At 41.9% G+C, this 20,150-nt stretch overlaps 1 protein-coding gene across 3 annotated transcripts in view; it reads right to left on the bottom strand.

Annotated features, from left to right (window-relative positions):
- Positions 1–20,150, bottom strand: part of LOC128084460 (uncharacterized) — a 41,064-nt gene that overhangs the window by 10,344 nt on the left and 10,570 nt on the right. For 2 of the 3 annotated variants that reach the window (XM_052690527.1, XM_052690525.1), the window contains exons 2-3: positions 3,025–6,537; positions 246–327 (exon numbers count right to left, since the gene is read on the bottom strand). In XM_052690527.1, coding sequence (XP_052546487.1) covers positions 246–327; positions 3,025–6,427 — 3,485 coding nt within the window. In that variant the 5' untranslated portion in view covers positions 6,428–6,537. The remainder of the gene's footprint in view (positions 1–245; positions 328–3,024; positions 6,538–20,150) is intronic. The other variant, XM_052690526.1, reaches the window with a different exon arrangement.

Here is a 20,150-nt window from a genome sequence, read left to right as displayed (position 1 = left end):
ACTTTACGTTAGAAAGAACAAAGTTTGGCTTGATGGAAATACTGTCCACTGGACAGAAATACTTCTGCTGCAATGGAGTCCTCTCCTACAGGACATGGAGAGGAACACAGCTGTAAGTCACTTTAGCATAGTTTTCTACTTATCTTCATTTGGATCCCTTAGAAACAATGGTAGAGCATCAGGTATCTGTGCTACACAGGCATGAGGCCAAAATCAATGGAGCATGGAGCCTTTAAGAGACTTACCGCAATATAACTGTTTCTGAATTGACTGGTGGTTCCCTGTGCACCTTGTGTACTTCTTCCTCTGAATGAACAGGACAGACTTCTGTTACATAAGATAATTAGAAGGTAAACACAAATACAAATGTAGAGTCGAGCTAGAATCACAAAAGACACAGATACCCCTTATCATACCCTATCTATGCAACAGTCTTAAGTCTACAGCACAAATGCCTTCCTGAACTTTATTTCTGGTTTTTGTAATCCTTGGCATTACTTATACTTTAGAACTATAACTTAGTTACATTTGCTTTTCATACCAATAGAAAGGTTGATACTTTCAGAAGTGACAGTATCTCTAAGAGCACAGATTTTCAGTTGCCTAAGCAAAGCTACTGCCTGCAGGCCCTATATTTGCAAGATGCCTTTTCCTTTCCTTGCCTTTCAGCAACTTGGGCCAAGTATGTGAGAATCTAGACTTGCTTTTGCAGATGTTGAGCTCCAAAAACTCCCAGTAGCATCCAGAACAGAAATACCAAACACCTAACAAAATTACACATTCCTAGAGTCTTATAAAGGATGACACCTCCATGAGAATGATAGGTGTTATCCAAACCTTGCATTTATGTGCTCTGATTGCTTACAAACTGCTGTTTGAGACAGCATCTGTTTATATTATAAAATGAAGAAAATGTGGGCTTCCCTTTCTTTCTGTAAGAGGTTTAATTAAATGAGTGGAGAAATTACAAATACATTCATCAGAAGCAGAAAAAGGAAGTGAGACTAGAGACTGAGCTGTAAATATAAGTCAGGGAAAAGAACTGCTGCTTTGAATGTTTTAAAATATTGAACAAAAAATGTACAGGTCGAATACATGAAGAAATTTTGATTTGAGTGTGCCACCAAACTCTTTGCACCCCTCAGCCATTCCCTCCTTTCCCTCCATAACAGAACTCCAGCACATTGTGGAGGTTGGAAAATAAACTTATTAATTTCTAAGAAAAAAAGCCAGCATGTTTAAAATATTGTATGAGGGCTACTCCAAAACTACTGCCTTCTATTTTATTATGCTGGCCCACAACATCCAAGGCAGATCATGATGGTGTGAGAGATATAGAGATTCAATCCAGATTCAACCTTTCCACCAATATTCTGTTACATTTTGTTGCCTTGTAATAGATGGCAGCAGAGGGCAGTCTGACAAAATGGCTTCATATGCTCCAGGTCAGATACCAAGGTATGGAACTGAATTCTTTCATACAGAAAAAATTGCACCTTCTGATATTCATTGACATTTGCTCATGTTTATGGAGATCAAACAATGGATGTTAGCAAAGTGAGGCAGTGGGTGGTGTGTTAAAGCAGGCGCAACAGGGTGACCTCCACTAGTAAAGACTTTACAAGTGCATCATGCAGGCTCTTGTTCATTGCTGGCAAAAATGCATAGCTATTGGTGGTGGCTATACTGAAAAACAGTGTTTTGCAGCTAAGAATTAGCTCTATCAAATAGCATTATTGCTCTCTTTGTTGTAGTTTACATGGAAATAAATAGGAGGCATTTTCATATAATATACATATAATATATAGGAGGCATTTCAAATAAATAGGAGGAACTTTCAGAGCAACTTGGTGTCATCTGCAAACTTACTGAGGGTGCACTCAATGCCCTCATCCAGGTCATCAACAAAGATATTGAAGAGGATAGGCCCCAGCACCGACCCCTGGGGAACACCATTCGTGACAGGTCGCCAGCTGGATTTAGATCCATTCCCTATTGCACTTTGGCTGCAACAACCCCAGGCAACGCTACAGGCTTGGGGCAGAGTGGCTGGAAGACTGTGTAGAGGGAATGGACCTGGGGGTATTGATTGATGCTTGGCTGAATATGAGCCAGCAGTGTGCCCAGGTGGTCAAGAAGGCCAATGGCATCTTGGCTTGCATCAGGAACAGCGTTGACAGCAGGGACAGGGAAGTGATTGTCCCCCTGTACTCAGCTCTGGTGAGGCCACACCTCGAGTACTGTGTCCAGTTTTGGGCCCCTCACTGCAAGAAAGACATTGAGGCCCTGGAGCAGGTTCAGAGATGGGCAACAAAGCTGGTGAGGGGTCTGAAGCACAGGCCTTATGAGGAGCAGCTGAAGGAGCTGGGATTGTTCAGTCTGGGGAAGAGCAGGGGGTCGGCCTCTTCTCTCCTGTAACTTGTGATAGAACTAGAGGGAATGGCTTCAAGCTGCACCAAGGGAGATTTAGGCTGGACATTAGGAAATACAATTTTTCTGAAAAAGTGATCAGGCACTGGAATGGGCTGCCCAGGGAGGTGGTGGAGTCACTGACCCTGGGGCTGTTATTTAAGTGCAACAAAACACAATGGCTATATGATGGCTGCAGAGGTGATTAACAGCTGCAAATAGCCCCACAAAAAACCCAGCTCTAGCAAGTAGGCTAAAATTGCTCATGTTACTGTGTAAGGGCAGCAGATCAATAAAGACAGAGAAGGAATAGGAAGTGAAATAAGGTCTCTGCTGCATGTGTTAGTGCAAGCAGGGGAACTAATTCCCCATGTGCAGCAGGAAGCACCTATCATGGGGTAGCAGACAGGAGTTTAGGAGAGAGCAGTGTGATAGCAGCCCGGAAATGCACAAGGGGCTGCAGTTCCAAGTACTGCCAGAAATGCACAAAAACACTGCCACACTTTCAACTCTCATGACTTTCTATCACATTGCCTATTTAACTACAGACTTTTGATAACTGCATTAAGTTTTGCAGAGTGAAGAAGAGTAGCTAGAGATGGAGGATGGACTCACCCTGAAAGATGTCTGGTGGTACAGATATCCTTTTTAGGCCCTGACGGTGCCAGTCCTTGCTTTTCACTCTGCACTTACTCAGACTTTCTTGACTGGTTTTTGGCTCTTTTGCAACTACCCCAATTGTTTTTTTGTCTGGCCAGCTTGATGATTTTTCCAAAGGTAAATGTTTTGGTACTTCTTTTGATTGAGATACCAAACGGTATTTTTCTTGTCCTTCTAGCCTTTGTTTTACTCTTCCCTCACTTTTTGCTTTCTCTGTAATTGTTGAAGCGTGGATGTTCTTTGTGTCCACATCAAAGAGGTCTGTCCGCTGCACCCACTGCAGCTCTCCTGATACCTCAGCTTCTTGGCAGATTGTTTGAGCAGTTGGTGGTGATGGAGGGCTTAGCTGGAGAAAGTGAATTGGATTGGTGAATGCTAGCATTGGAAGGGAATGTACAGAGTCTCTGCTCTCTGAGTCTGTGAATGTTCCCAAATCTTCCAATGAGGACCAAGAAAGGTGGTCAGGTGAGGATTTTTCACACTGTATACTCTCATGCTGAATCACTGTTTCAGTGCTGGTGTCAGAACAGCTGGCCAATGCCTCATTTCCAACAGCAGAAAAGCCTTTGGCCAACAAACTGACCCCTGAGTCATTAGAAGTCTCTGTATCTCGGATACCCAAGTCACAGAAATTGTGCTCTTTAGTTGCTGGAACAAAGACAACTTCGTCTGTAAGACTTTTATCAGGAGAAAAGTTGGCAGTGCTAGCATCAGATACAATAGCAGCAGTCCATAAAGGATGGCTTATAGTAAGGGCTAGTAAGTCATGATCGTCCATATTACAGTTCAGATGTGGCTTGGAGTTGGGTACAGGAGTCAGTGTCTCATGACTCTCAAGAGCTAGAGCCTGGACACAGTGACTGTCATTAGGTGCAGGGGCCTGAGCTTGAACAGGGCTTGGGACATGGGAAGGAAGGTGTTTGGCATCAGGCTCAGACACCAGAGTTAGGCTTGTGTTAGGCTTAGGAGACAGAGGTCGTCCTCCCTGGTTTACAGCAAGGACCGTATCTCCTTCAGGGGGCCAAGTTAGGGTGCTCAGGATGCTTGAGATTCTAGATCCAGGATTCCAGTCAGACTGATCAAATAAAGGTATCTGTTGTGCTTTGTGAAACACATTTGTTCCAGTTTCATTTTCTTGCATAATGGCACTTTCTTCTGGTGGATCTTGGTACTGAAGAATTGTTCCTGGTTGGTTCAAGGTAGTGGAATTCCTGACCCATGTTTGAGTTGATTCCAGAGGCTCTGTAACAAAAAACAGTGTTTCTCTGTCCCCAGGAAGGCTCTTCTTTGCAGGAAGAGAGCTTGTATATACTACAGAGAAAGAAGATGAGACACTAAGGTCTTCACGAAAGTCTTCCTCAGGAGCAAGCAGTTCATAGGAACCACTGCCCTCCTCTGGATCAGCAGTTAAAACAATAGTTTCCACTGATGCCAAATCCTGCATGCACACAGAAACAGCTTGGTTAGCATGCTTCTCTATAGAGTATGACAATTTATTCAAGCTGGAACTAGGACAGTCCTTAGGGTTCACCAGGGCTCCTCCACCAACGTCCTCTTGCTGTGGGCCAGACATCGAAGCCACAAAAGTGAGCTTTAAGGGTAAATTTGAAACAAAGTCACAAAACTCAGCTTTTCGTAAGTTTTCTGCAATGGGATGAGAATCCACAGGATCTTTTGGGTCCATCTTCTCAGTACCAGTGGAGGAATATACTTGAACAGAAGCCTCACGGCCCTCTATGCTAGAAGGTGCTGCCACTCCTCCACAGTGTGGAGCTTCTCCTTTGTCAAATATCTGGGCAGCCTTTCCAGGTTCACCACTGTGCTCACCCTTCCCACCCAGCTTTATGTTGTCATCCCTGTCAACTTCTACACTATTTTGACTGGTCATGGAAAAGCGGACAGTGTCTTCCAGCTCTTCCAGGTCAGAGATATGGTACACGTGCAGAGGCACCACTGGAACTTCACCCATTAGGTTCAGGCTCTCTGATGGGAAAGGGCTGGCAAAAGGTGTCTGACATCTAGAACTCACTGCTGTGACTTGAGCTTTGAGCAGCACACTCTCACCAAGATGCTCTCTCATGAAATCACATTCCCCAGGAAGTGCTGTTCCAGTTTGCTCAGCCAAGAAGACATTTTCCAAACTACAGAAGTCCACTTTATGCCTGGGCATATAAAGTGTCTCTGAAAGGAGAGTTGATGCCATCGTCTTCAATCTGAGCTCTTCCCTCTGTTGTTGCTGTTCCTGTTCATTTTGTTCCTTTTTTTCTTGCTTTTTGGGCTTCAAAAATTTTCCTTCTTCTTGCATGTTCTGGTCTTTGCACTCTTTCTTCTCTTGTTCCTGCTGAAGTTCAGCCACTGCTTCCTTCTGTGCTGTTTCCTTATGTTGTGAAGTATTCATTCGTTTAGGTTTTTTAGCAGTATCCTTTTTGTAGAAAACACATGATACTGAAGAGGTAGGTCTGCTGTCTGTTTTTCTGCAATCATCTTCAATATGAATGCATTCAGAAGTGGATGGGTTTTCCTTAGGAATCATTACTGATTGCTGGTCTTTGAACACCTTGCTACTACTTATTTCACAAGCTGAGATGTTTCCTCCTGTTTGTAGTGAGCTTATTTGGCTGTCATTTGTTAAGGTGGAAGTCAATTGATAGCAAGACTCTGTATTTTCTTCCCAACTCTGGAGCACTCTTCTGCTTTCCTTACCATCTTCAGAAGTGCAACTTTTAGCCATGTCCTCTGCTGCTGTCTCCAAGGTAGGCCGTTCATCAATTGCCAGTGCCACCTTTTTGCTGTTTTGCTTCTGCTCTGCACTAGCATCAATCTCCTGCAAAGATTCTACCTTATCCAGAGATGGCTCAGCCTTATAGTGCCCCTCCGAAATCGTTTTAAAAACCAAGAAGCACTTAGGTGCCTCTCTCTGAGAGGAAATGTTATCAGCCAAAGGAGATTTTTGATACTGGGCCTGAGGATCTGAGACATGAAAACCCAGTTCTGTATGGGAATGAGAACATTCAGTGCTGAGGTCCACAGACTGTGGGATGGCACTGCCATTAGCTGGTCCATCCTGGATTGGGCTGAGATAGGAAAAGCCCTGGTTGCTTTCCAGGTCAGCCAGTTCCCCTTGCTTAAGTTTTAATGAACAATCCAGTTCACCCTCTAAAATCATTTCTCCATCCCATTCTGAGAGTCTCTTATGAGGATCTGCATCACCATGCTCTTGTTCCAGTACTGCTGGCACTTTTTGTACAGGATTTGAGGGTCTGCCTGGCATTTCTGCTGCTTCTCCTGGAGCAGAAAGACAGTCCGCAGGTGTGCTGAGCTCTGCTCCCTCTGCAGAATCCAGTGGGCTGATGCTCATTTCAACTGATGCATGAAAGGCATGACGCTGTCTTTCAGCTACTGCAGAATTCCAGGCTTCCCCAGCAGTGCTGCAAGCTTCCAAGGGAGTGATACTTCCCTTGCTGATTTCTTCAGAGACTATCCATGATGCATTCAGACAAAAAAGAAAAAATCATTCTTATGTTAGTACTGTAGAATGAATTAGTAGAACTAATTGGCTTGAGAGACTTAAAAAACATACTAACACTGATGAGGGAAAAGAAAACAAAATACATACTTACGTGTTGAGAAAAACTGACTGAGGCAAAAACTACAGGCAAACACTTCAGGTGAGCTTGCAGTATAGGATTATAACTCCAAAATAAAACTACTAGTGCCTTTTAAGTTTTAAATGCAAATGCAGAAAGTGACTTCAGCCAGGAGTAAAGATACTGATCATTCTGTACATGGGCAAAGTGCAATTTATGAAAAGTACTGGCTATGGTGACTCCTCTCAAACCCAGAAGGGAAACTCAGAAATCAGGACAAGAATATAATAAAAGTCTCCATTAATTTTTTTGTCGCAGAATGGATTACTATTCACCATCTCTTTTAGTGACTTGCTGAGATTTAAAATCTCTGATTTCAGCAATGCAGCACCTGTACTGTGGAACTGATGGATCTCTTCACAGATCTCTTTGTATGTATGTGAAATAGAAGAATTTACTGCACCTCATCACAGGAATTCATTAAGAAGTAGGAATATAAGAATGTGATTAATACATAACAAGCACATGACATAAGATAGTTGAAGGCTGTGTAAGCTATACAGGTGGAGAGGAGTACTCCTGATGCACACAGACGTAACTACAGATAACAAAGAGAAACAAAATGAAAATTCATATTATCAGTTTTAGTTTAAAAAAAAATCACAGGATTGTTGGACAGTTTCTCTAAGGACATAGTAGAATTTCCTATCCATTACAGCATTTGAAGTTCAGACATCGCATCTAAGAAATGTCTATTACAATGATGGTAGAATCTGATTCATTGCTTTACTTTTTCTGGATTCTGCTTATCCCATGATCAAAAATCTCAAATTTAAAAAGATGTAAGAAACAGACAAACTTGAGTGGCTCCCCCTCCTTTCTTTGGCTTCAGGGATGCACTTCCTTGTGTTCCATGCTTTCTTCCCTATTTTCAATTCCCTGCTTATCAGAAATGGATAGTCACAGAATCAGGCCAAACCAGTTGGTAAACCGTTGACATTGCTTCATGTGCGCTAGGTACACCTACAGTCACACTAGTTTGTAAATTATCTTTCAAGAATCTGCTGCAACATGTAACCACAGTGAAGATTTCTCCCTGAACAAAGCTTCAGTGTTCTCCTCCTTCATCCTTTTAAGATTTCTAGATGCATATTTCTGTATCTTTTTGATCAAACAAACCATTCCACACTTCTTCACATAAAAACCTACTAACAGTTTAGCAGTAGAATAGCTCTAAGGCCTGAGTCCGGAGAGTGTGCAGAGTTCATTAAATTACTTTTTCTCTCTCTGGCTCTCCACCTTCCCTTTTCCCAATTTTAAGACTATTGTTGTTTGGTTTTTTTTCCAGAAATTCAACTGCTTTGTGCAATGGAGGGGGACAACAATTTCAACTAGGGAAACTCACAGAGCAAGATAAGTCTCTGCATGGAAAGCGCAGTCTTTGAGATCAGTGACAATTTAATTGTGCTTATTCCACACAGAAGGTAAAAGCACTACGAGCATGATTATATCTGGACTAATTGCCCCATCCAACTCCATGGCCAGGATAGACCTGACCTTTAAGTTGGTTTCACTAATATTTTTTCTTATGTCAAGTGAAACAGCATACCTGCTCTGAAATCAATGATTCCAGACCTGAAGCTTTATATATATACATATATATTTATACACATGTATATATCTCAATCATACAGTTACAGAGTATTCTGAAGTGGGCCCTCAAAGATCACTAAGTACAGCTCCTGACTCTACACAAAACCACTCTGAAATTAAATCATACTTCTGAGAGCATTGTACAAATGCTTCTTGAACTCCATCAGCCACCAAAACTGCCCTGTGGAGCCTGCTCCAGTGGCCAACCACCCTCCCAGTTGAGAACCTTCTCCTAATGTCCAACTTCACCCTCGCTGATGCAGCTTCGTGGGGATTTTCATCATTTTAAGGCTTAGAAAAATTTACAAAAAAAAAAAAAAAAAAAAAGAGTTAATCAGTTAACTTTGTTCCTTTTTTCCATGTTTGTTTTTGTGGGTTTTCTTTTTTGAAAACTTATTTTTTCCAAAATCAGATAAAAATAGATCCCTCAGCATTTGGATTTCTGAAATTGAGAATAGCTGTAAATATTTAAAACATACTGTTTTTTGAAACTATAAATTGATAGGTCCATTCAAAACTTTCCCAGAGGGCTTCTGTTGTATCTTACTGCTGCCAACGCTTATTATATCTTTTACCTTTCCAAAAGCATCAGGAAGACACTCCAGCACAGAAGCATAGCATACTTTTTTTTTGCCAAGAGGACCTAAAACTCTAAGACTTCAGAGATTGTATGCACACAACAGTGCACAGTGATGCTAACAGATGCTAGCAAAACAGCTACAAGCTGGAAATGAGAGGGTGTAGTGAGCTGCAGAGCAGCATGGAAAAAAAAAGATGTAATACCTGCTGTTACTGCAACAGGCAACACTAAATTTTAGGGTGGAAGGATGAATAAGTTGGCCAGCTACTCAAAACTAGATAGCAGTGAAAGCACTAGCAGACAAGGCAATTCTGTGATGGTATGTTTATGCAGTTTTCCCAGATTACAAAAAACAACGTATCAGTCTTCTTTCCAGCCTGTGTTAATTACCTGGATGGAGATGACAAACTCTTAAGTTTTTAAACAGAAAGTACTCACTCCCCCTCCCCACCTCCTCCCCCAAACAAAAAAAGAAGAAATAACAAGTGCTGTCTAGCACAGACAGGCTCTACAGTCAGCCAGGAAACAAGGTGCAACAACTCCAGGGAATTAAATAGAGCACTAATCCTAAGAAAACCAAGACTTAGATGAGTGCTGAGATCCTCCTCCTGACAACCTGGGGATAGACTCCGCCTCTTGTGCCCTCACCTTGCCTTCCCTCTGCGGAGAATCTGAAAGTGCTTCCAGCCAGCTCCCCAGCCTGTGCCAGGGCAGAGAGGTAGAAGCACAAGGTGCATAGACGTGGCAGCACGAGGTGCATACACCCATGTTGTTGTAAACAGCCTCACGCCTGAGAAAGCCCTGCCCTGCAATTACAGGTCTGACAACTGGAGCTGCACTAACACACACTACTAGTTGGGTTGTCTGCCTGGCCTACTGGCCCTCTGCAGCCCACAAGGTCTGCAGGAATCTTGCTGTGCCTTTCCTATGGGGCAGACAAGCTTCCTGATGGGTGGTGAATGGATGTCTGGCCCCAGCTGGGCTGCCACACAGCTCAAGCATACTTCAAAGGAGCCAGGATGGCAGAGGCTGGCTCACTCTAGCCTCCTCCATCCAAAATCCTGATCCATGTAGGAAAATCTCCACTTCTACCTGGAGGCTGCATATCCTTTGGTTTGGTGAGGCACTCAAGAAAAAACTCAGTACAATGGCCAGGGCTGTGCTAGCACAAAAGCTACCCCACCACAAAACTCAGTTTTCAGTGGGCTGTTCCCCAGAAGGGCACCCCTATAACTAAACATCTTGTTTTAATCCATTTCCACAGCTCAATGCTTCTTGTATGAAGCCTACTGCATATGTGCACCTGCAATAAATAAATAAATAAATGTTTAAAAAAAAAAAAAAAAAAAAGACACATCAACACACCACCACCAACAACAAAAACACACCAGAAAATGGATACCAGGCTGAGGCCTAGTTCATGATCTTCGCAAACCATCAGGCTACTTGCACTGTACATTGAGAAAGGTGAAGTAGCAGGGTCAAAACCCCTGAACTCAGGAAGAGATTTCACAGAGCACTAGAGTGAAGGAAAGCAGATTTGGAGCTTGCCAAAGGAAATAACATAAAGAATAAAAGGTCGTTACATAAAAAGCATGAGTCAAGATAATGTAGCATCTTCCACTATTCTAAAAAGCCTGTGTGCTATTGGCATGCTGGGAAGAAGTTGCCTCCTCTAATGTTTTGGGCAGGGGAAAAAAAAAAAAAAAGGGAAAATACATCCAAGTTGCTACTGAACCTCAGGAAAATATAAGACCTCTGTCATATGGGTATAGTTTGACGAGTTTTAACATTCAGTATCTCACTGTTTTTCACCAATAGTAGGCATACTGAAGATGTACTGAGCATATTAATTATCAAATTACTCACTAACTGGGAGAAAAAGGATATTTATTCTATATTTGTTTTCACTTAAATGGATTATAAGACTAAATAATAAATTATTAAAAATATCAAAGAAACAAAATTAGTAGTACAGAATTTCACCTCAGAAATTGCTACAGAATGTTAATCTAAACAGCAAGTGATGCCCGCAGCTTGGACAGCATATTGCACTTCCCAGGTAAAATGATTCAGTCTTATGACAACCATTAGGCCATCTATACATCGGGAGAATTGGTTCATTTGAAGCAGAGCTTCAGTTTTATATTCATAAAAGTTCTGGATAAGTCTTGACACTTTGTAATCTTTAGTACAGTCTTTAAGAATAAACAGGAACAGTAAACAGTGCTCACTGACATAGCTTAGTAGTACAATTGTTTATACTACTGGACTCAGAGAGGAAGCATCAGTGAAAGCAATGTACAGTCACTTCCAGTTGCACCATACAGGTGTCTCTACAAACAACAAAACAAAACAACCAACAGAAACATCTGGTCCCCAAAAGGAAGCAAGGACTTCTGAAATGTATGCTATGATGAACGCTACACACTACACACATTCCTAGACAAAAGTTTTGCTATAAATCACAGGAGTTCCAGTTTCTCTTTAAACAAAGCATTTCAGGACCTAGATGTAAGAAGATCTCCAGCTAGCTGTCGAAATTTCACAGTCTCCTACTACGTTACAGAAACATGCGCCCATGCTGCTGTTTTTGAGTTTCAGATTAAAGAATGCTGATGTTTATACTAAAACCACATTGACATATAGAAATGCCATTAAAACATCAAAGAGCTTGGAAACAGACTTGAAAGTGTGGCCTTGCCCCAGCTGCTCAGTGGAATCATTGCTAAGTACAGTTACCACCACATTACCTGTACCAGTCTTGAATACAGTTAAGCTACAGACAGATAAGGATGAACAATATTCAACAACCTGAACAAACTGTCCTCCCTTGCAGAAAGAGCTTCTGAAGTTATCCTGTCTGATGTTCTTGGAAAAAACATAAGTTTTCACAACTGGATCAAGTCCCATATGAGAACAGTTATTGCTTCCAGCAGTGATAGCTGCCAGAGCCTTAACAGAATGGAAGATACAAAGCTGGAAAATTTTATCAGTAAAGGACAACTGGTAAGCTATACAGCAAAATACACCCAGCTATCAAGGTACTGGTAAAACAGTGTTTTTATATCAATAAGTGAAGCATATATATACACAACTGAAAAAATTCCTAGTAATAGCAACCCCATCACACTGTGCTAACAACTTCAGCCAACTACAACTTCATCAGCTACAACTATCATATCCACAGCAAAAAAACAAACAAACAAACATGCCATGTATTTGGCTTCAATATTTTAAGTATCATCAAATGGAAATACAAATAAAATATTGATTTTTTAAATCTGACATAGCAACTATTTTTCCTTAAATCTTGAACTCATTTGTCCTTATTTTGCGCTTTCAGAATACGTGTTTTCAGTCTTTGCTCCACATAGCATTTTTATTGTTTTATTACTCTAGTAATTAGACTTCATGAAAAATGTGAAAGAAGTTTTGAGATACACATCATAGCCAACAATACTTGGCAATATTGCAATATTGGTGCTGCTTTGTACTGAAACCTGCAGCCAAAAAAAAAAAAAAAAGTCCATCCAAAAGGGATGTAGTGACGTGGGTGGGGAAAACAGGTTTTGATAAAACCCTCTCTAAAGTTACTTTTCAGAGAATTAACTGATTTTTCTTAGACAGTTAACTGGTGAACTTAGATAGAAGAAGCACAGTGAGAAGTTTGCTTTTGGAAGCAAGTATTAGATATAAATAAAATGTTTCAAACAATGTAAATGTGGGAAAGCACCAGTGAGGACCCCCTCTCTCTCCCCATGGAAAAAACAGCATCACATACCCAAAGCCACAGGAATTGTGTGGGTGCTGAATAGAAAGGTACTAATGCAAAGACATGGAAATCTTGGATGCTCAGGCATTGCGCTGTGAGTAACAACTGGGATAAGCTCATTGTGTGCATCACAGTATTTTGTTTTACATATACTTCCTAGAATCATGTGGATATGCAAGAATTCTGGCTTACAATCAAGAAAAATGTATGTCTGGCCTCTACCAGTGTGGGAATGTAAGAAAAATCTGTTCAGAGCAGAAGCTGTGGAGCAAGATAAGCGGCATGAGAACCAAGGACACCTTTAGAAGAAGAAAGAACATCTTACGGCTCTGATTGGCTAAGCGCCTGTGTGAACGGTTGAAGAGCGTTTTGAAGAATGCTCTGTTAACGTGTATAAATAGAGCAGTGCTTAACAACAAAGCAGACTAATAGCTTTTAACCACATTGGTGTGCTGTTATGTCTCTAGCACGTCCTGAGAGTCCAGAGACTTCCCCAGATTTGGCACCCAACAGGGACACTTCGTGGGACAATTCAGGGAAATGGACAATGTCAGGACGGTTGCGACAGAGGTTGGCACCGTGTTGTGGTAGCTGGATTAGGCACCGACATAAGTGTTGCGGTTAGCTGGAAGCAGGGTCGCAACCCACCCTCTGTACCCATGATGGAGTGGGAAGCTGCAGTGAAATTGCTGTTAACTCTTTAAGAGAGAGGAGCAGTCATCTCCTAAAGGCATGACTGAGACCCTCATGCATTGGGCTTGGAAGAAGGGACATTTGTAGGAAGTGGCACTGATGTTCAGCATCGATGAATGGTGTGATATTGGGGACCGCATGTGGGACTCAGTTATTAATGGTGGAAAGGAAGAAAAACTATTGCGGACCCTTGACCCCTTGTGTAGGTCTATTATTAACTCTTTGAAAGCTATGCAAGCTGAATGACAGGTAGCTGCTGCAGCTATACAGGCACTGGCTGGTACAACAACTAATTTGTCTTCAGAGTTTGACGTGCCTGTTCAGGGTATCACACACCATGTGTGTTCCTTGGCAGGTCAGGTAAAAGCATCAGTAGAGGCAGCAGCCCCTGATCTTTCAAATGACACTGCTATTGAGTCATCTGCAGTATTGCAGCAGGTAAAAGGGGCTATACCTGACATCACCCCTGATGAACACTGCCAGGAGCAGTCTCGTGCAGAATCAGTGAGCGACGACGGGGGCGAGGGGCTGGAAAAACTGGATTGCGAGGTTAAAATATTAACAGAGAGATTACGTGATCTGGAAATCTGTATGTAGCAAAAAAAGGGATACAGGGCCTGACCGAGGCTCTCATCTAGTGCCTTCTATGGGTCCTGCCCTACCAATAGCGCCCGTTGCTCCATCGACTCATCCGGCAGCGCCGCCTGCCCGACTGAACTACGCAGAGATTGTTTTGCGCATCCACACCGTTCTGCGGGACAGGGGGTTAGCAGTCGGAAACTATGGGGCGTTCACTGGAGAGGAAGCAGCAGGTAAATCTTGCAGAATCAGAATCAGCCTGTATTTACCGTAGCATTAGTTACTTTTCTCAAATGGTAAAGCAAAAATGTCCTTGAATTTCCGAAAACTGGATTCTCTTTTTATGGAGAGCTTTGGGACAAAATTGGCACAAAACTCCAGGAAGCTTCTATTACTAAAGACAAAACAGCTGCTAAACTTTCATCTGTTTGGCACCAAATTATGAATGGGCTTAAACCAATCCGACAAGGAAAAATTTCTTCCGACTATTCCCCATCACCCACCCGCCCTCCCACCTCCCCTCCCTCCCACCCCCGCCGCTACCCCTCCGTGCAGAAAGCAGCCCTGGTCCGGATTCGATCCGCGGCTCCTACCCCACCGAGGGGAAGAGAAATCGCAACCCCCCTCATCACTGCTGCCCTTGGCTCCGCCCCCGACGCTCATCCCGCTCTCGCCTTCGGCTTTGCCACTGACGCTCGCTGGGCCGCTCCCGCCCTCCGCCCCGCCCCCGTTGCTCACCGTGACGCAGCTTTCGTCCGCGCCGCCTACGTCGCCTGTTGCTGCGTCTCTGCAGCCTGCGTGTAACTTACTTAGAGCCAATAATGGACCTGCTTATATTTCTAAAGCCATTGTAACCTTCCTCCAAGAATAGGGTGTTAGACATATTACAGGCATTCCTCATTCTCCCCCTAGACAAGCTATCACTGAGTATACTCATCTAACATTGAAATCCATTCTTAATAAACAAAAAAGGGGGAATTTGGGAGGCACACCACAAGAAAGACTGTAAGCGTATTGCTTTCTCTGTGCCATCTGTCAATAAAACTTCTCAGCATGAATGGGTTGTACTGCCTCAAGGCATGAAGAATTCTCCGACTGTGTGTCACCCATTCATAGCCACAGCCTTGCAACCTATTCGTAAAGCAAACCCTCATATGATCATTTATTATTACATGGATGGCATACTGTGCTGACAGGAACAGGCTTTTGATAATAGCTGGGAAATGCAATTAATCTCCCATCTCTCTCAATTTGGCCTTCCGGTGGCACTGGAGAAAGTGCAACACACATTTCCTTATCTGGGTTTTTGGAAATTGTCAGATGCTATGATATACCCTCAGACTGTAGAATTGAAAATTGACATTTCCACACTCGTCAACTTACAAACTCTTTTAGGTCACTTACAATGGCTAAGGCCATCGGTTGGCATTTCTAATGCTCAACTAGAGCCGTTGTTTCAGTTGTTAAGGGGAAAATGTGCTAATGATGCGATCATACTGACGCCTGAGGCTAAGCAGGCTGTAATTCAGATTATTGTCCAAATTCAATCGGCAGCTAGCCATCATCAATCCTTATTTCATGACTTTTCCCTTGTCGTGTATGTCCAGGAGAAGCATGCTTTCGCAGTCATTTGTCAACAGAGAAAAAGGCACACTTCTCCTCAAAACAGGCCTAATAAACAATTCTCTGCTTCTCCTGTGTTTTTTGGTTTTTTTTTTTGTGTGTGTGTGTGTTTTGTTTTTTTTTTGCTGGAATGGTTGTTTTCCCCCATTCAGCCTCAGTCGTCCTTATGACTTGTATCAATATAGTAGCTGAACTGATTTGTATGGGCAGAGACAGAGTTCTCTAAATAGCAGGGCGAGAACCTGACGATATTAGTTTATCCTTTACCTCGTGGTGGGCAGAGTGGGTGTACCATAACTCCCTCTCCTTACAGTTGGCTTTAAAAGGGTATTGTGGCCATTTGCATACAGAACGCCCAGATCAGCGAGTAGCACAGTTCCTGGAAAAAACTGACTGGATTGGAATACCTTGGTATTCGAGACAACCAGTGGATGGTCACACCGTATGTACTAACGCTAGATGCTGGAGCCACAGAGATGTCTGTGTGTGGTGGAACAATAGCTGGAAGCATCAGTTTGTGCCAACGGAGCCACGGGACAGTTTATAAACTATGGAACTAAAAGCAATTTCATGGGCCTTTACTGTGTGGCCAAATGAACCTTTAAAGTTGTAACTGATTCCCTCTACGCAGCTCGCGTATGTCAAAGAACTGAGGATGCTCACATTAGAGATAACAATAACGTGTGCCTTATCTCTGTTTTTTACATCTTAAACACACATAACAGCAAAGAAAGGAAACATATTGTGTCATCCATATTCACAACCACTAAACACACATGGTTTAGGGGAGGGTAATGCTGTTACTGATAAATTGGTTATAGTGATCCCTGTTAATCTGTTTGGTGCTGCTCGTAGCTCTCATGAGATGTTTCATCAAAATGCCCATGGTTTACATAAAACAGTTTAATATTGGCGTGAATGATACAAGGTTGATAGTACAAACATATCCACAGTGCAGACACCGTAACGGTGGCTTTGGGCTCGGGACTAATCCCTGAGGTTTGCAAGCATTGGAAGTGTGGCAAACAGATGTCACCCATATCGCAGTTTGGCTGACTGTGATATGCAGATGTCACTATCGACACCTACTCTGGGTTTTTATGGGCTTTTCCATTAGCACGTTAATCTGCTAAATATGTCATTAAACATGGGATAGCATGTTTTGCTATCTTGAGAGTTCTGAAACAAATTAAAACAGATAATGGGCCAGCCTATAAGTTGCTGTTCAGTACAGTCTTTTTTGCAAAAGTGGGGAGTTCAACATAAGTTCGGGATCCCACATACTCCTACAGGTCAGGCTATTATAGAACGCACACATGCTACACTAAAAACACAAGTAAACCAAATGAGCGATATATGTGATGTATCAGATCGCCTCATGAGCACTCTTTTCTCCCTTAATTTCCTTTCTGTACAAGGAGGTTCATTGGTATCTGCTATAGCCTTGTATCATTCAGGTTCTAGCATGGGAGTGCTATCTGAGTCTGCTAAAGTACCTTACAAAGATCCGCTGGCAGAAGATTGGAAGGGCCCAAGTACTATATTTGTAGGAAGAGGTTATTTTTGTCTTTCCACAGATGCTGGCCCTATTTGGATTCCTGCTTGCAGTGTTTGTCCTTGGCAGGGAAGCACTACCTGAACTGCACCAAATCAACCCAAAATATGTGGGTCACTTAGGCTAAATCAACAGGCTGGACCAACTTCTGCTTAGAGCTTGCTTCTGCCACTGATCCCTTCCAAACTTGTTTTATAGGGATATTGTTTCTCAATGATTCTGACTTTTCTGCTTACTCCACAGGTAGTTGCAATGTATCGGATACTCCAGATGATTGTTCTTTCAAGCTTCTTAGGAGTCTAAATACCACTATACCCTGGGACCTACAGGAGTTAAATCTTGGAACTCAACAGATCAGTAACACATCTAAGGGATGGAAGAAAACATGTTTTATGTTTGGAAATACCAGGAAATGCTTTTGGGGGTCCATGTTACATTGCTAAACTCACTATATTTTCTCTCACTTTCCAGGACATGCGTGACATCCACCTTAAATGCAGCACACATGTAGCTTTAGCTGTCCTTATACCAGGGGCTGTTGCTGGGAATAGGTATTATAACTATTAGTATAGTTATTGGTATTGTAAAATGCTTACTTAACAAAATGTCCACTACTATTTTGCTTGCACAAAAGGAAAAAGGGGGAATGGTTGTGCATACCCCCACTGCAGCTCATGGAACCCACAAAAAGAACAGTGTCAGGATGTGAAACGATGAGAAAGACTGAAACCAGGCTTGAAATGACCATGAACTCAATGATTGGGATTGTGTGCTTCTTGTTGTTTGGTATTGCTTTGTAACTTGTTGTATTGCAAATAGCAACAGTAGTAATGGTTGTTGTGTGGGTTTTTTTAAATTATTTTTTATTTTAGTAATAGATTGAATGTGAATTAACAGGATTTAATGTTACCAATGCTGGAATCTATGGAAATAGCTATTTTAATGTATTAGTAGCGCTAAGACAAAACCTGAAAAGGAATCCCAAGCAAAGGGATGACCCTATATTATACAGAATGATTAACTCTCTTTTGTCCCACTAATCAGGAATTTAAAATATGATCATGCAACACCTGAGCCAAAGGCGCATGCTAAGAGAGTTAACCTCAATAGTTTATTCTGTTTTGCAAGCAGGCATTCCGTTTGGCCTCTGTATCATGCACTGGCCATACAGATGCAGCGTACAAATGGAAAATACCCTTCAGACCCAGAGAAGAATAAAAGAGAGAATCTGGGGTGGGTGAGAGAATGAGAGAGGAAAAGTGCACCTTGAAGCAGGGGATGCCCTGCTGGCACTGCCTATCGCATTCACTACCACCATGTTTTTTCTCTCTCTTTTTCTGCAGATTGTTGGTTCTCGAGGGTCAGTAATAATGCCCCTAGTTCTATCTGGCATGCAAAAGTTGCCCAACTATTAATTCTCTATTAGCCCAAAGGCATAATTATGAGCACTCTAAAAGCATCTATTGTACAATTCTTAGTGATGTTTCAAAATCAATGTAATAGAATACATAGAAGTTGAAGACCTCTTTCAAGGCAGTAAGAGATTAACACAGAATTGGGCCCTCCGGGATTTATTTCCAGGTTGCAGAAAGATGAGCTGCAGACTGAACAAGTGTTTGTTCTTCTTAGTAGATCAACAGTATTTCTTGCCATGATACTATGTTTGCCTTGTCTCCTTTCTCACACTTATAGTATCATCAATCAAGGCCTTGATTGAGTTACAATGATTGTATTATTAATATAATTATTATTTTATATTATGGTAAGGTTGCGAATAAACAAAAAAGGGGGAAATGTGTGAATGTAAGAAAAATCTGTTCAGAGCAGAAGCTGTGGAGCAAGATAGTGGCATGAGAACCAAGGACACCTTTGGAAGAAGTAAGAACATCTTACGGCTCTGATTGGCTAAGCGCCTGTGTGAACGGTTGAAGTGCGTTTTGAAGAATGCTCTGTTAACGTGTATAAATAGAGCAGTGCTTAACAACAAAGCAGACTAATAGCTTTTAACCACATTGGTGTGCTGTTATGTCTCTAGTGCGTCCTGAGAGTCCAGAGACTTCCCCACATACCGGTTTGGAAAAGGTCTGGGGAAATAAATAAATAAATAAATACATACATACATACATACATACATACATACATACATACATACATACATACATACATAAAGCTCAAAGACAAGATCTTACTGTCTGGGTTTATCTTAGCCTTTTAAGCCAAAAAATGTTAAGGCTTCATTCCTGACTAATTAGAACAAAGGATACACAGGTCCAAGTGAATTTAGATTAGGACTCAACATGATACACTGAATGTAGAATTAGAACATAAAAAGGCAAAAAAAAAAAAAAAAAAAAAAAAAAAAAAAGAAAAGGAAGGAGGAAAGGGAGACACACTGTATGTACAGTGTAGAACAGATTAAGGCAAAAAAAAAAAAGCAGAAAAGGAAGTGCTGGGGAAGGAAGCAAGCAAGCAAAGAAGTGGGGGAACAAAAGTGAAAAAATGGGGGGAAAAATGATAGAATTAGATTGTGTTATTTCAATGCACAGAACATATACCAGCTAGAAATATTTCTAGCTTTTCTATCACTAACTAATTATAGTATTTTTCCTACAATAATAATTAAATAAGTTTAAATGTATAAGGAACAATTACAGACATTTTAATCCTTCATCTATTTTCATTCTTTTGCATATGAATGAGGAGGCAGAGTCTGCTTCACATTTTCACCCACCAAGATCCCTTAAAACAATATGGTTTTACAGCTCCACAGCTCTTCAACTAAACAGTTTAAATCCTGAGATTGCTGTCATGGTTTTGTGATTTTTGGCTTTCGGTATTCCACATCATAACATCATGTGGGGCACTGGGACTTTAACTGTTAATGCTCAAGTCCTGAGTACCTGCCCTGAAGAGAAGAAGAACTACATTCCCCAGGGGACCTTGCGGTCAGGGAGAGGAGGTTTAACTCCTGGCAAGGCCACCTGATTTCTCTTTCTCGCCTGCCCTTCGTCGTGGACACTGCTCCTGTCTCCCTGC

This window comes from Tympanuchus pallidicinctus, unplaced genomic scaffold (genome assembly GCF_026119805.1).
Source record: "Tympanuchus pallidicinctus isolate F22 unplaced genomic scaffold, pur_lepc_1.0 scaffold27, whole genome shotgun sequence".
Lineage (NCBI taxonomy): Eukaryota > Metazoa > Chordata > Aves > Galliformes > Phasianidae > Tympanuchus > Tympanuchus pallidicinctus.
Note: the sequence above shows the minus strand (reverse complement) of the source record. Positions and strands in the feature narration are given on the sequence as shown.